Source organism: Eriocheir sinensis, chromosome 14 (genome assembly GCF_024679095.1).
Source record: "Eriocheir sinensis breed Jianghai 21 chromosome 14, ASM2467909v1, whole genome shotgun sequence".
Classification (NCBI taxonomy): domain Eukaryota; kingdom Metazoa; phylum Arthropoda; class Malacostraca; order Decapoda; family Varunidae; genus Eriocheir; species Eriocheir sinensis.
This window is the reverse complement of record NC_066522.1, coordinates 14,831,377-14,847,971: the sequence shown is the minus strand read 5'-3', so window position 1 is coordinate 14,847,971 and position 16,595 is coordinate 14,831,377. Positions and strand designations below refer to the sequence as shown.

The following is a 16,595-nucleotide window of genomic DNA, read 5'->3' as shown; positions in this document are numbered from 1 at the left end:
AAGGCAGGCATTAGCATTAAGGTAAAGGGTTCCCCACTCCTTAAGGCTGTCACCTTGGGACATTATAGCTGTGATTGGCTGGTGGTGACGCAGCATCAGCCCTTTTTGTTTTTCATCCCCATCCCTTCCTTCATCAAGCCTTGCAAACCCCATAACCACAGCATGTAGGGCCCCAGTCATGCAGAGTAATATTTCTTGTAAGTGATGTGGGTGCTAAGTGATGAATGACTGTATACATGTACTACACTTTATATTCCTGTTCAGAGCTAACTGAGGACTGGGGGGCAGTTTCAAATCATGCCTTGCTATTCATTGCATAAGTTATAGGCACAACAACACACACCATGGAATATATATATATATATATATATATATATATATATATATATATATATATATATATATATATATATATACATATATATATATATATATATATATACTCGTATATACACTAGAGATGGACCAAATATTCACTTTCGCATTTGCAGGTGCAAATATTCGCTATGTTTTCAGCATTCTCATTTGCATTTCCATTACCATTTTTTTTTTTGTGAATATGCAAATATTTTCCTAAAACTAATGAAAATAAACAATTATAATTTGAAAACTAACAAATTTTAGAGTTTACAGTTTACACAAAGAAATATGTGTGGCCATGCATTAAGGCCAATAGAGTGGGGTGAGGGAGGACCGGGGAAGCAAAGCAGCAAACCTGTCCCTCCAACCCCTAAGTGGGCCGCATGTCCACGGTTATCGCTCACTGCCACGCAGTCATTAAATCGTGAGCCATACCCGAGGTAAGACGTACTTGCCTCTCTTTCTCATTAACGACTGTAACCAGCTTCCACTGAAGTATTGCAGCTAGCTTCTACATAACTTCACAATGGCATCCAGTCACAAAAGTGTAGTAATATGGATTGGACTGCAATATTTGCAAATCTCATTCGAATTTACGAATTGTAAAACAAAAAATTTGCATTCACATTCGCAAATGCGAAACATAGACATTTGTTTCATCTTATATATATATATATATATATATATATATATATATATATATATATATATATATATATATATATATATATATATATATATATATATATATATATATGATTTTTTTCTGTCACACCTTCTAAATTAAGATGACAAGAAAAAATTTGGATCAGATGAAAAGCCATAAAATTTTAACAAAAAATAATTTAATGCAATATACACATAAGCACAGTAGCCAAACATTGAAATATCCTTAGAATATTTAGCACTTAGTGTAAAGCAAGATGGTATACAGTGGAGGGAGAGGTGAGGGAGAGCACTGTGCTGGTGTGGCTGGAGCTTGGTGGTGGGAGCAAGGAAACAAGAACCAAATTTTGAAGATCAGGTATTGGCAGCAAGAAAAACAATTCATTAGCATTTGGCATGAATAATGGTGAAGCTTGTACCCTAGGAGTCAATTTTACAGTGATGAGGTGTATTTTACTGTCATTATTGCATGTGTTCTAAACAATCTCATTTTGAAGATGAATGAAAATATTTGTAGAGAATTTTGGAATCCATATGGGTGTGAATGAGGAACCTTTCCAGTATCATGCCTCCCTCAGACACCACATCAGCACAGTGTTCCTTCAACATTGGTGAATTCATGGCAAGTTTATGGGATCAAATTAATAGAGATATATTGAAATAATGAAAATGTTAACAAAATTGCTATACACACATTGGCAGATCAAATGCACAAAAATAAAGCCTTGTAAGATTCTAGAGCTAGCAAAAACTAAGGTTGCAAACTTCTAGTGCTCTATTAAAATTTCTGTTAGATATACATTAATGGAAATAACTCATGAAAGACAATTAAAATATAAACAATATGAAACAATGAAAGAAAACAAATATAAAGATAATACATCATATAGCTATGCTAAATATATATTTCTATAAAGACAAAAAAAATATAAATACTGAAGTGACCCCAAGTGCAGCTTGGCAATAAAGTTCTCGCAATTTAATAGATAGAAATTACCAAATTTACACTAAAGCTTATAATTAAAACTTGCAAAAGTGTCTGCAGATACAGAAATCAATGTAAGCAATTTTATTAGAAGATAGTAAATTTGTTCTTAAGCTTACCAAAAAATAGACAAGGGTATGGCTCCCTCTCACTCACTCTCTCATGCCCTATTCGCACTATGGGGCCAGTCACAGTCAAGTCAAGGGGCGCTCTCAATTTGGTCACAGTCCGAGTCCATCCACACACACTGGTCAAGGGACGCGATCACTCCAGTCACGGCCTGAGGGGCACATGTCATCCCTGCTCCCTCAGCAGGAAGAGTCACACCATCATTAATGGAGGATGTGTGTTTTCACAAGCAAAGTAGGCAATGATCATCATTGCACTGGATGAGGAATAAAAGTAAGGAAAATACAAAGTTGAAAATAAAGAGAATATGGGCTCACACAATCTTGTAAGATAAGAAGAGTGAACGAGAATTCCATACATTGTTTCCTCATTTGATTGATGATGAAAGCATATTTTACAATTACATTAGAATAAGCACTGGCATTTTTGAAAAAAATACTATTCAAAGCTGAAAGATGCAGTACTTTTCTCTCTGTGAGGACCAAAGCAAGACCGGGGCAAGACCATTGGTGGCATCCAAAGTGGTGTGTTCCCTCTAGCCACAGTCCACCCAAGATATCTATTGAATGAAGTGCAACTGGACTGTGGCTTGACCATTCCTGGTAGAGTGGATGCTCCCATTGTAATACATGTAATAATATGTGACTGGACCATAAGCAGACCGTGACTGGACCATAAACAGACCGTGACTGAAGAGTGACTGTCCGTATAGTGTGAATTAGGCCTTATTGAGCGTTTAGACCAAGTGTAACTAAGGTGTGACTTAAGTCTGAGTGGAAATACTTGAAGGAGAGACACAGGAGTGCATGAATGGTGCAAAAAGAAAGTCTATGAGCCAAAGAACTGCAGACTCTTCTGGCATGGCCACTCTCAAGGAGAATTCTCTAAGGGATTAAAAGGTGATGAAAGAATCTGTCTGAGCTAGGTAGCTAAGACCATAAAGCTCTGCTAGGATTACAAGAGAGTGCTGCCTCTCTCACCGAGAAGCTGCCATGAGCTGGGATTGAACTTACAACCTCTTGGTTGCTAGCCAAGCACCAAACCCACTGAGCCACCTGTCCCCCCATCTTGTAGGAAACAGGGCACCAGAGCTACACTAACTAACTAATGGGGAGCATACACCTGGGGGTACATCACTTCACTCACTCACCACCCATACTCCCAGCAGTCCTCCCGAGCAAGCTCCCATGCAGCTCCCCTGACCATCCCAAGTCCCTCCCAGCAGGATTCGCTGACTTGCCCCAGCCACGTGTTACGTGGGCGTCCCCTTGGTCTCCTCCATTCAAGGTTATCTCGTACAGAAACAACCCTGTGAGCAAGATCGACGTCCGGGAGGCATGTCACGTGCCCATATAGCCAGAATTGGTGTTCACAGACTAAGTTGGTAACAGGCCTCGATTCAGTTTCAAGCAGTAGTTGCTGGTTCAACACAAAGTCATCCCAGCAATACCCCATGATCCTGTGAAGGCACTTGGTACCAAAGGAATTGACATGCCTCTCCAAGCCACTATTCAGTGTCCATGTCTCACAGCCATACAGTAAGACAGGGAGCACAAGAGACTTTAGGATTTGAATCTTTGTTCACCAGCATAGATATTGACAATGCCTTATACACGTATTGAGTGTCCATAACACCATGGGCCAGGCCAATCCGTCGAGTGACTTCCTGGTTAGACCCATCATTGTTATGCACTCCATTACCAAGGTATGTGAAGCTTTTGGTGACTTCAACATCCTCATCACATGCATGGACAGACTGTCAGAGATACAGATAAATAAATAAGTTGTAACCTGTGTTAGTTTTTTTTATCACATCAACACTTAGTAGGCCTGATATTATGATGCTGTTAAAAACCTGAGACCCTTCACTTGAAAATTAAGACAACATGGAAAAAATAGACATTCATAACAGAAGAAAACCTTGGCAATCTAAAAACACTTAAGACATGCATGATCTGAATGAAAGGCATGTTTGCTATACAAAAGAAGGTGTGTTGGTCATATGGTATAAGATGCTATCAATGGAAAAATTACCATACCAAGAAGAGTGACATGTATCAGACCAATAACAGGGAGATTCCTGTTGAAAACCACGACACAAGGACTGTACCCTCGACCTGCCAGTCACCAAAACTGTAAGAGGCTGTCCACACTGAATATTAATATTTGGGGCCAGGTATATCAAGGACTGGAGTTTTGGTTCCTGGAGCTTAAAACTGGAATGATAATGAAGGTGATTCTTGATGATTCCTACCTCAAGACAAAGATGGTGACGAGAAGCAAGTAAAAGCCCGAAACTATTCATTTAAATCTCTGCATATACTCTACCTAAATCTTTATTAACTGCACTTTTCTTTGCATTTTATGATACAATGAATGAGTCTCAATATTTTTTTGTGAGACTAAATTCAACAAAACAGTAAATAAATAAGGGTAACTTATGTACTTAATTTCCTACCAAACTTTTACAATATCATTACCACAATAACCAGAGATGCAATACTTCCCGCCATCACTAGTTTTTTTATGGTAACTCTCTTTCCTTAGCTCCCTCTTTCCCTATATGGACTATCTTTCTAAAGGAAAGGGGATGTAAACCAGTGCTTCTAGGTATGTACAGAAAAGGTTTATAGCAGCAATAATACTCAACAGTTAGTATAAACATAGAAAACTACTGAAGTGATGTTAAACAAATTATGACGTGTTTGATGTTAAAATGGCGGGCATAAATGCTAAGCATCTCAGCCTTACATATTTACATGAAAATGTTCTTGCTCATTTATTAATCAAAGGAAACCAGACTCCCAAGGTATTGGTGCATATTCTCTTTCACTGCATCCTGACTCCTTAGATCCTCCATCCATCCAATGTTTTGAAAGTTGCATACTATTAGTTTAGATTTTGGAAATTCTATTCATTATGAAATATCTATATTTGTCATATTACTGTCTGACAGACATCAAAAAACTAGAAAAAAATATTTGTATAAATATCAGTACATTTATGAACTGCATGTTACATGAAGAACCAGACAATACATAACAGAGATAAGCCCAATTCAACCCCCACTCAAAACAATATTTCTATACATCAAAGCTTTCATAAACAGAGTAGAGTGATTCAAATGATGACTCAGTATATAATGGTAGAGAAAAAGTTCAAATGAATATTTTTGTAATATTTTAGGCCATACAAAATCCATGTGAATTAAAGAGGGAATTGTGTCAAAGAAATACAGGTTAGTATGGCATATGTAGGACATTTGTTTTTATGAAACTTTTAATTCATTAAGTTACTAAACTGATGTTAAAAGCTTTATTTGACAAAAAAAAGTTTAAGATATTTTCTAAACATTCATTTTTCACTTCCACACTTCAAAACCAAGGTAACTATACTCTCAAATATACACTAATATTAGACTAGGGAGGAGAGGAACTTTTTTTTCACTTTTTCTAATAACAAATAACAATAAGACCATCCCACACACTCCCAGAGGCATTCTGTGTACCTGATGGGGACTGTCCCCCGTGTAGGCCTGGCGGTTAGGCGCTGACCCACTAGCGGCGCCCTCAGAGGATTACACACTGGAAAAGGAACAACTTTTCTTAAAATTTTAATGAAGTGGTTCCCCAAGCCTAGGAGGTATCAATGCAATTTGACAATACTTTTCCTTGGAATATAATTGTATCATAACTCATTGAGTACCATTCTACATGACTGGCAGTATCTGAAAATATATTAGTTATCACCATCCCTCTATAATTTGACACAATGAAGGTTTCACAATGTATAAATAACTGAGAAAGTGCCATTTCAAAGCTTAAGAGTACCAGTAGCAATACCTGTTCAACGACCAATGAATACTGGTATTACTATCCATAACAGGAAAATAAATGGTGCAGTAACCACCCTACATTACATTTCTTTTAATTACTTTGAAAAGGATGACACCATCTGCTACAGAATCTAATACAGATATAAGCACTTACTTCTTTTTTCTTTTTATCTTCGTGTGCATGAGGACTGTGCTGTGGGAAAGGAGCAGAGACAGATGGTGGGACAGTAGTGGCTTGACGGGATGGCTGAGCAGCCTCAGCCTCGGCCTCAGCTGCTAACCTGTTCTCTTCTTCTTGTAGCTTCTTGGCCATCTCCTCACTGCAAAAGATTATTAAATTGAAACAAGGTTCTTTCTCCCTCCCTCCCAGCTATTGAACGAAAAAAATCTGATCGACAAATGTTTTAAAACATTTTACAAATATTATTGATTTAAAAGAAGTTGACAGCATGCAAGAACACTATCATAAGAAAATAAAACACCATAAATCTGGTTCTTGCATATTTGTAAGGCAGAACATGACACAAATCAGCAAATATGAGAGAAGTGTCACAACTTCAAACAGTATTGAACAGAAACTAGAAAATGGAAGCACTCACTCTGTTAAATTATGAAGACCAAGGGAATCTTTAAGGCGCTCAAAATTCTGTTGCTGGCGCTGTTGTTGGTCTACTTCCTTCTGGAGCATTGCTGCCAATTGCTGACTGGAATGAAGGAGTGTTATTAAAATATAGTGGATTATTAGACAAGCATCTTCTTATTTTCATTTTTCACTGCAGCCATCATGACATGGCAGGGATGTCTCTGAGTGGAACAAGAATGAAGATTAGTGGAACAAAACTGGCAGTCATATGGTTAGTGCAAATATAATGGAAAGCTTCAGAGGAGGCCTGTAATTGATTTAGGTTTCTGAGGAGCTGCTTCATAAATGATGTGTGACTGGCAAAATTAATGGAACAAAGGAGTCATATGGTTAGTGCAAATATAATGGAAAGCTTTAGAGGAGGCCTGAGACTGATTTAGGTTTCTGAGAAGCTGCTTCATAAATTATGTGTGACTGGCCACAGAAGATCTGGTACTGGCAATTGTTGAGGCCAAAACACAGTAAATAAAAAAAAATCTGTATGTGAGAAGCTAAAGCCAAGATCTAGCACCCCAGCCAACCCAAAAATTAAGGCACTAAAAGTTATCCAAGACATCAGTTAAAACCACCATTTTCTAAGATAATGGAAAAAATAAGTGAGTTCAGCAATCTTAGCACACGCTAGAAACTTTGTGGGGTAAAAAGGTGTTTCACCACTAGGATCCACAGTAGGCACAGAACAAATGCAGTGGTAAAGCCAGTTATATAAAACATAAATAAAAAGTACTGCAAACATACTCAGAATTTATTTGCTGCTGAAGCGTCATATTTTGCCCCTCACTTGAAGATGGCGATGGTTCTGAGGCTGGTGGAATGGTCTCAAAGTTCCCATTGACAAACTCAGAAAAGGTGGCATCAACATCATTGAGAGTTTCCCACACCATGTTCTCATGCAGGAACCCTTGGTCAGTGAGTAGCTGGTACAGTTGTTCCTGAAATTTGATAAGTAATATATATTATCACTGAAAGTATCACAAAACCTGGTCTCACAACAGCATAAATAAAATTCTCCGTTTCAATTTTTTTTACTACTGCTAATAAGGACTAATGATAATAACATGGCTTATCACTCTCATCTTGTCCATCCTATTTTATCCTGACACTGGGGTTATATTATTAAACCCTTCACTCCTGCAACGCCGACGTCGGCGTCCGACTGCATCACCGTATGGAAAGGGTTAGTCCTCTTCTAAACCTCTTAATCCTCTTCCATTTCCTCTTAATCCTCTTCTAAACCTCTTAAGAGGATATGGAAGAGGATTAAGAGGAATTTAGAGGAGGATTGAGAGGTTTAGAAGAGGATTAATCCTCTTCCATTTCCTCTTGATCCTTTCCATACTGTGACGCCGACGTTTGCGTCACGGATGGAAAGGGTTAATAGGTCTGAGGAGTGGCCAAAAAGTAAAGCATACATCAGTAAATTCACCTTATCACTTTTCCTATTCTATCTTCTTTCCACTGCCTTCCAACATGCCTTTGTTAAATCATAATATCCACCCAGTGAGGAACCAATAGCAAGGGGTCAGCTTAAAGCAAAATCATAAAGGAATGATGAATCTTCAATTGATGTAAGATAAAAAGACTAAAAGACTTTAAAAAGTAGGTGTTACTCTTTGCACTTGCCACCCCTGAAAGTTTCACTAAGAAGGAGAGTACACAACAATACAGACTAAAGGGGGATGAAAATTTTATTCAAGTGGCCTTTCTGTTCTATCACTTAATTGTCTGAATATAAAATGGCAAGCTATTATGAAACAATCTCAAGGTAATACCATGAAGACATACCCCTCTTTTATATATAGTGGAGAAGTGGTTATTACGGAAAAGGACTGCAATCTCTTCATGTCCCAGGGCAGATCCCAGTTCAAAGAGTCCATGAATGGTCAACTGAGATCCACTGTTGGCCATGAACTCTTCACACAACATGGCTGTACAAGAGGTTGAAAAATTAGTATGATACATTAATGAAAGAAGTCAATGGAACTGCAAATCACGACTCCTCACATTCTGGAGTGAAAGTGGTACTCAAAATCACAGAAATCATAGAACCAATATGAAAGCCTTATATGATGCTGCAAAATCTAAACTACAGGGAACCTTTGGTGGAGAAAATCTAAGTCCAATATACAGGAAAATTAAGATACTTGTGTAAGTTAATAAATATGACAGTTTTACTTATATACAGAACTGAGAAGAATATTTCAAGGACTTGTGACATTTTTATTTAAAGTCATTTAAATCAGTGAAAAAAATTCATGACTCTCATCATAATGCACTTCTTCATATCAACAACGGATACACAGAAAAAGGGGAGACAGAGAATGTGATAATTGAGCATTGTAAAGATCAATGCATCATTTCTTTGTCAAGTCAGAGGTCAGAGGTCTAGAGTGCAGGCAGTGGAAATGAGTTATTTGAGGAGTGCTTGTGGTGTGAGTAGAATGGATAGAATGAGTAATGAAAGTGTGTACGAGCATTTTGGAATGTGTCACAGGGGTGAAGGGACGAAGTGTGGAGTGGTGGAAGAAGTGAAGCAACAGACTTTAAAGTGGTTTGGCCACATGGAGCGAATGGAGGAGAGTAAGATGACCAGAAGGGTGTATGTGAGTGAGATAGAGCAAGGGAATGCTAGAGGACGACCTCCAGCGAAATGGAGGGATAGGATGCAAGAGTACATTAGGGAGAGGGGGGAAAGATCTTTGAGAAACTTTGAGCAGGCAAGGAGGGAGTGTCTGGATAGAGAAAGTTGGAAGCTTTTCTGCCGTGGCCATCCCCTGGTGGGAGCTCCTAGGAGCAGGCGTCGATGAAATGATGAATGATGATATATATATTATAGCCTATACCTTTTACAAGAAGATCATTGTTGTTATTCTTTACAGCTTCTTCTCTCCAGGCAAATATGTTGTTAGTGAGCTGGTTATAGGAGAGATCCTTGATGATAGCAGCAGCCTCACTGGAAGGGTCCACCACCCACCCATGATACAGCATGATGCCCAGCAGGTCAAACACACACAGCTCACCAGTGAATTCAAAGTCTCGCACCCTAGGATTGGAGGAGAAATTCTCAGTATGTGGTTATGGTAGACATGAAGACTTCAACAGGAAGCCATAATTATAGGTATTTACATCTGATAATGAGTTTTAAATTGTTTTCATGATTCATTTCACTTTCTAAAATAACAATAATGATATAAACTCAAGCAGCAAGTTAATGAATAATTGATGCCAAACACAAGCAACTCACCCAGAAAACTTAACATTAACATCTAAGCCAGTAAGTAACTTATGGAGAATACTGATTGCATCTTCTGTGTTCTGCTCCACGTGGCGTCGCATCTCTGACGGGAGAGAGTTCCTTGGTTGGTCAAATAAAGCGTTCCCCACCACCAGCACCAGCTCCCCCCCTGTGATTTCTGTTCTGTCACCCGGCAAAGTAATCTGGCCCTGAAAAGACAAATTTCATTAAAACATCACACACTTGGCATATGAGTATCTTTCTGCATTACTGCATGAATAACTTTCCCCATTCAATTACAACACGGCATACATTCACCACTGCAGTTTCCCTGAAGGTCAATACAAAGGATGTTTGAAGATTGATACAGCAGAAAGAAAGGAAATGTTGAGTGGAAATGAGGTTGCGTAGAAATTTCTCAATATTTAGCAATACTCCTCCTTGATTTACTTAGAATAATTTTTTCCCCAACCATCCGACTGAGATTCAAACCCAGGCCACCATGACAACCACGAAGACCCTCTAATGTCAAGCCAAATAGCACTCCACAACTCAAGGCCTCTGAAGCCTTTATCTGCGTCTCATGCTATTACAGCAGCACAGGCTTTTTTAACATTCTTCATCTCATGGGAATGGCGGGACTCGTCAAGAACTCTTACGGTCTACTGGTCCTCAGCGTTGTGCTTATCATACAATTCACTCTTCTTGATCAAGGCATAATATCATTGTGCTTATCATACACTACTCACCTTGAGAATCATAACGTTGACAATGGCGAGTAGTGGACATGGACCATTGTTGTTTTGTGTGATGATGGGCACTTCAATATCCTGCCATTTGATCTTCTTGATCTTGTGAACGACATCTGAAGGATCAGCAGGGTGGGCCTCAGGGCTGTGTGCATCAGAGCTCGAGGCAGCCATTTGAGCCGCTCCCTCTAAGGACTGTGACGCCTTGACCTGAGACGCTTGGCCCGGGCTCTCCTCGGCTTCAGGCAGGATCCCCATAGAAGGCAGCACTGATTCACCTTCAGATATCCAACTCAGCCCTTCACTACTTTCACTTGCATTTGCACCATTATCACCACTTGTGTTGTTAGGATCAGTGGATACTGTATTCTTACTTTCACTGTTTTCAGTCAAGGAATTAGAATTTTTACTTTTGATTTCACTGTTGGACTTTTCCCCCTTATTATCTGACATTCCACTAAGTATTTCCTTAACATTAGTTTCCTCTACACTTGGCAGGGCTGTTGAGTTTCTCTCAGGCTCCTCCATGTGTAGTGTGGTTGTGCTGTGTGGATCAGTTAAAGGCACTTTGGGATGCACACTCTCTGAGTCCTGGGTACCCGTCACACTGGATACATTAGGCAACTGTGGTTCCTCAGGTAAACTACATTCTGACTGATCCATTGCTTTTGCCACTGTTTCTGCGGGTGCCTGCACATTTTCAGGCCCACCAGCTACTCCAGTTCCCATTTCCTCTGCACCTTTTCCTGAAAAAAAATATTACCATTATAAAATGCTCTCCAGGATAACTACTTGAAAAGAATGAATACAAAGGAATAAAGTGCCCCTTGACATCCAAATATCTACCGTCCCGCATTTGAAATATAATTACAAATCCTGAGGTATCATACTATGTAGCTGCTTTCTTATAAAAATGAGACATAGAGCATGGCTTAGTGACCATCTGAATGCCATGATGATGTTACTGCAGAATAATGTAGTGCCAGAAAGAAACCCATGCCAGCCACACTAGTTAATTTCAGTTCATCATCATCATTTCATCGACGCCTGCTCCTAGGAGCTCCCACCAGGGGATAGCCACGGCAGAAGTTTCCAACTTTCTCTATCCAGACACTCCCTCCTTGCTTGCTCAAAGTTTCTCAAAGATCTTTCCCCCCTCTCCCTAACGTACTCTTGCACCCTATCCCTCCATTTCACTGGAGGTCATCCTCTAGCATTCCCTCCCTCTATCTCACTCACTTACACCCTTCTGGTCATCTTACTCTCCTCCATTCACTCCATGTGGCCAAACCACTTTAAAGTGTGTCACTTCACTTCTTCCACCACTCCACACTTCTTCCCTTCACCCCAGTGACACATTCCAAAACACTCGTACACACTTTCATTACTCATTTCATTCATTCTACTCACACCACAAGCACTCCTCAAATAACTCATTTCCATTGCCTGCACTCTAGACCTTTGACTTTCATTTCAGGCCCACGTTTTACTTGCATATGTGAGGGTTAGTACTATTATTGTATTTCTCAAATCCTTCTTTACCTCCATGCTCACACTCCTGCCATTCATGATTCATCCCAAAGACCCTACCACCCTTCTTCCTTGCAATGCCCTTTCACTTATCTCTCCCTCCGTACTACCATGCTTACACATAACTGATCCAAGGTACTTAAACTCATTGACCTCCACCATTTCTTCACCATTCAAAATTATTTTGCATTCTTTTTCACATTCAATTCCCACTCTATATGGGCATACAAAATCTACAACCTTACTTCTACTTTGCTCACAAACCATCACTTTACTTTTGCTGACATTTACTTTCAGCTTTCTTCTTTTGCAGACTCTATCAAAAACACTGACCGAATTTTGTAAGTCACTTTCATTTTCTGCAATGAGCACTGTGTCATCAGCAAACAGTATCGAATTCAGTACCCACTTCCTTCCCTCAGCGAACATTCTTACTCCAACTTCCCCAACTTTGCCATTAATTTCTCTAATAACACCATCCATATAAATAAATAATATAATTTCAGTTCTAAAGAAATATATGATTAATGAAGTGAATTTTAACTAACATCTTCATATAGGAACTGAAATTAACTGCCTGGATACTATGAACATTCCACACAAGAGAAAAGGCCTGCCTGATGACACTGTGGATGGCCTGGGTCCAGCCAATACTAGATTATGACTGTCAGCTTTGGCTTCCTCACAAAGCTGCAGATATCCAAGCCAGTGAATCAGTCCAGCGTCACTTTACAAGACAAATCAGGGGCACGAAAGACCTGGAGTACTGAAAGAGGCTAAAGATCCTAAAAATCTACATACAGCAGAGGAGGAGGGAGAGGTACATGGCAATCTACAACTAGAAAATAATCGAAGAAAGAGTGCCCGGTGCTACTTTAGTATGCGGTCTACAGCAGTATTTGTAGTCTACCCCAGTATGCACCAAGTGTGGTTCTACTTTAGCGTGCAGTCTACCGGTCTGACCTGTCTCCCAAGACCTCATCTGATGTTGTATTGTTACCTAAGTGCTCACCTGACACCTGAATGACCTGACCTATTTCCAGAGACCTTAGCTTGACCAGAGTAATGTCCTGACCACAGTCGTCATTACTTCATGTTACCTGAGTGCTCCTGACTTTTATGTGGAACAGTGTGACAGAAACACTCTATTGCCAATCATTGAGCAGAAATGTGAAAAAGGTTCCGTAATTCATTTGGATGAATGGCCAGCGTATAGTAATCTAAATGCCATGGGTTATCACCATCTTACAGTGAACCACCAACAACATTATGTAGATCCAGTGACAGGAGCACACACTCAAGCTATTGAACGATCATGGATGGACGTCAAAACAAAGATTTTAAAGACAATGAGAGGAGTCAGTAGTGAGCTTTTTCAGTCACACCTTTATCATATCTGTTGGAAAATACTCAGAAAAGATGCAGCTGATATGTTTGTTAATTGGTGTCATAATAATAAAACCTATAATCAGCACTATTCAGCTTGTTTTTCATTACCCTGCAGTATAAGGTTCCTGTAGTGAGGTAGACTGCACACTGAATTGTAAATATGGTGGTAGACTGCACGCTAAAGTAGAAACGAACGGGTAGACCGCATACTAAAGTAGCACCGAGTGTCCAACCCGTCACTATTCACTAAAGAGGCTCACCACAATGATAGCACTGGGCGACAGTGTAAGAGGCAAGCACTCCCCCATAACAAAGGTGTCAAACAGCTTCAGTATCCAGGGCCCAAAAATATTCAATTGCCTCCCTAAAGAAATATGAAACCTCACAAACTGCCCAGTGGAGACATTTATAAAACAACGAGATGACTTCCTAAGCAGCCTGCCAGACAAGACTTTAGTAATTGAATATTCTGAATTTGAATTGAATATTTTGAGTGCATCAATGGTGAAACTGTGAGGTTAAGTGATATGTACAATCAAACTATTATACATACAGGCCAACACATTTCAAATTTGTAGCACTAATGCAAAGTGCCAATGTAAATGTTATTAAATATTTATTTCTATTATAAGGTCAGTGCTAAACATGTTCAGATGAGTAACAGGTGTTGACAGATTATTACACTTGATTCACTTCCCTCCCCTGCACACTCAGCTCCCCCGTCCCCCCAACAGCCAACACAAATATGCATGTCATGCACCTGTACAGGTGCCCTGTGCATTACAGATCAAGATCAAGAAGTCATTATTCTCTTCCAAATAGCTTTTTCTTGGTAACTGTTTTTGTTACTTTTGTTTATCTATTTATTTATTGTTTGTTTGTTCAGGTTAGTTATAAGACCAGACACGTACTTGTATGGACTAAATAGTGTATTTTTTTTCTTTTGGGAGAGCTGTGCTCAATACTTTTTTATAAAGTCTGAGTTTTTCCAATAAATTCAAGTCGAATGCTAGCTGCTATGTACCGTCGGCTGCTATGTACCGGCTCCTATGTACCACTGCTTTGGCTTATATGTAGCATTGTTGGGCTGCTAGGTACCGGCTCCTATGTACCACTGCTTTGGCTTATATGTAGCATTGTTGGGCTGCTAGGTACCGGCTCCTATGTACCACTGCTTTGGCTTATATGTACCAAACAAGGCTGCTATGTACCAGATACCAAGTAGGAAGATAAAATATTTATTGTAAGAAAAAAATTAAAAACACATGATATAAAAGTAATGAAACTACATTAAAAGATAACACAAAAGCATAAACATATTAAAACTGCATACAATAATCCTATTTGCTGTGAAATTGCTGTACCACATAAGCGGTGGAAGCACTTGTTGCATCCGTCACAGATAAGGGCTTCCTATCTAAGGAGAACACACAATCCACATCCTGAGCAAAGGAAAAGTGCTGATGCCATGGTAGTGCTGATGCCATGGTAGTATAAAAAGGATAACTGGAGTTAGGAAGTAAATACTGAGCAAGTTCACTGGAGTTTCAAAGCAAATAGTGAGCAGATCCACTGGAGTTCCTAAGTTGCCCTTTTCGAAGCAAATAATGAGCAGAGCTCTATTTGCTCTATTCTCTATTTGCGTGGCAAACAAATAAACATTATTATTAATTATATTAATAATAATGTTACATAGCTATAATCATGGTACATAGCAGCCAGGTACATAGCAGCCATGGATGGTACATAGCAGCCAGGGATGGTACATAGCAGCCGGTGGTACATAGCAGCCAATGGTACGTAGAGGCCTGTTACGTTCAAGTCAATTCAGTACAGGGCTACACACCTCAACAGGGTAGGCTCAAACTCTACCCTGGACCATCTGGACCTCAAGAAGAAGGACACTAGACTGAGGAGCAGCAGTGGACCATCACCACTGTGAAGCCTGGCCTTTTGACAACATAAAATAATCACTTAAGTAACAAAGTATTGCAGGATTTGATGTAACCTCCTAAACCATTAATAGAGTAACCTACTGACGCTTCATTAGTAACCCATCACCTTCCTGTTTGTCCAGTACACAGTGACGCAAACACTCAACCTACACCCAGCTGCGGGACAGCAAACAACCACCAAGAGTATTGTTTCCCACCATGACAACCCAAATGAATGGATGAGTCACTCCAGCCACGGGGAGTCTCCTGGCCTGCTTCCATGGAGACTCCCACCCCCGCAGCACTCACCCGGGGGATCCATGGCTAGCGCAGCATGGGTGGGGGGCGTCAGCACTCAGCACGGCCGTCCTCGGCGGGGGTGTGGGCGGCTGGACGGACGCGACACACCAGCTGTAGTAAACAAACACCAGCGCCGCCACCCACCAGCGGCAGCCTCGAGAAGTGACCTTCTTTTTTCTTCTTCTTCTTCTTCTACTTCCTTTGACCTGTTCCGTTCTTCACACTCAGATATTTCATATACACACTTAAAACTTCACAATGCACACTTAATATTTCACTATATACTGATATAATAAAGAGTACTGTGTAGAAGGACAAAGATCCGGTTCTTTTATCTTGAGTTCCTTATTGTGCGTTATTCTTAATGATACCGCTGAAATGATTGTGTCAAAACGGCGACTACTCCGTGAGATTCGACATACATTACCCACATAGTCCGTCAATGCCAACTCCGGCAATACGGGCATGTGGCACGGTACCCAGAAACCAACCAAGGGCCGGGACGCCCACAGAGTTCGTGACTTGAGCAAGTAGACAAATCCTGCCAGGGAAAGGGCCCTGCATGGTGACTTGCCCAGAGGGATCACCGAGTTTGGCGTCATAAAGTGAGCGAGGCGACGCACCCTCGATCCGGCGTATACCCCCATTGATTGATTGATATATTCATACACTGAGCTTTGTTTTTCCCTCCCCCTTTCCTTCTTCGTCTTCTTCTTCTTCTTCTTCTTCTTCTTCTTATTATTATTATTATTATTATTATTATTATTATTATTATTATTATTATTATTATTATTATTATCATTATTATTATCGTCATCATCATCATCATCATTGCAGTAA

General features: G+C 39.9%; 1 protein-coding gene across 1 annotated transcript; it reads right to left on the bottom strand.

Moving 5' to 3' along the window:
* Positions 1-1,190: 1,190 nt before the first annotated feature.
* LOC126998554 (ubiquitin carboxyl-terminal hydrolase MINDY-1-like) lies at positions 1,191-15,923 on the bottom strand. Its single transcript, XM_050860341.1, has 9 exons — positions 15,765-15,923; positions 10,603-11,348; positions 9,863-10,062; positions 9,462-9,661; positions 8,404-8,546; positions 7,357-7,550; positions 6,575-6,679; positions 6,130-6,295; positions 1,191-5,724 (listed from the first exon to the last, which is right to left on the bottom strand). Exons 1-9 carry the CDS (start codon positions 15,775-15,777, stop codon positions 5,710-5,712), a joined length of 1,782 nt encoding a protein of 593 aa, XP_050716298.1. The 5' UTR covers positions 15,778-15,923; the 3' UTR covers positions 1,191-5,709.
* Between the last annotated feature and the right edge of the window lie 672 nt (positions 15,924-16,595).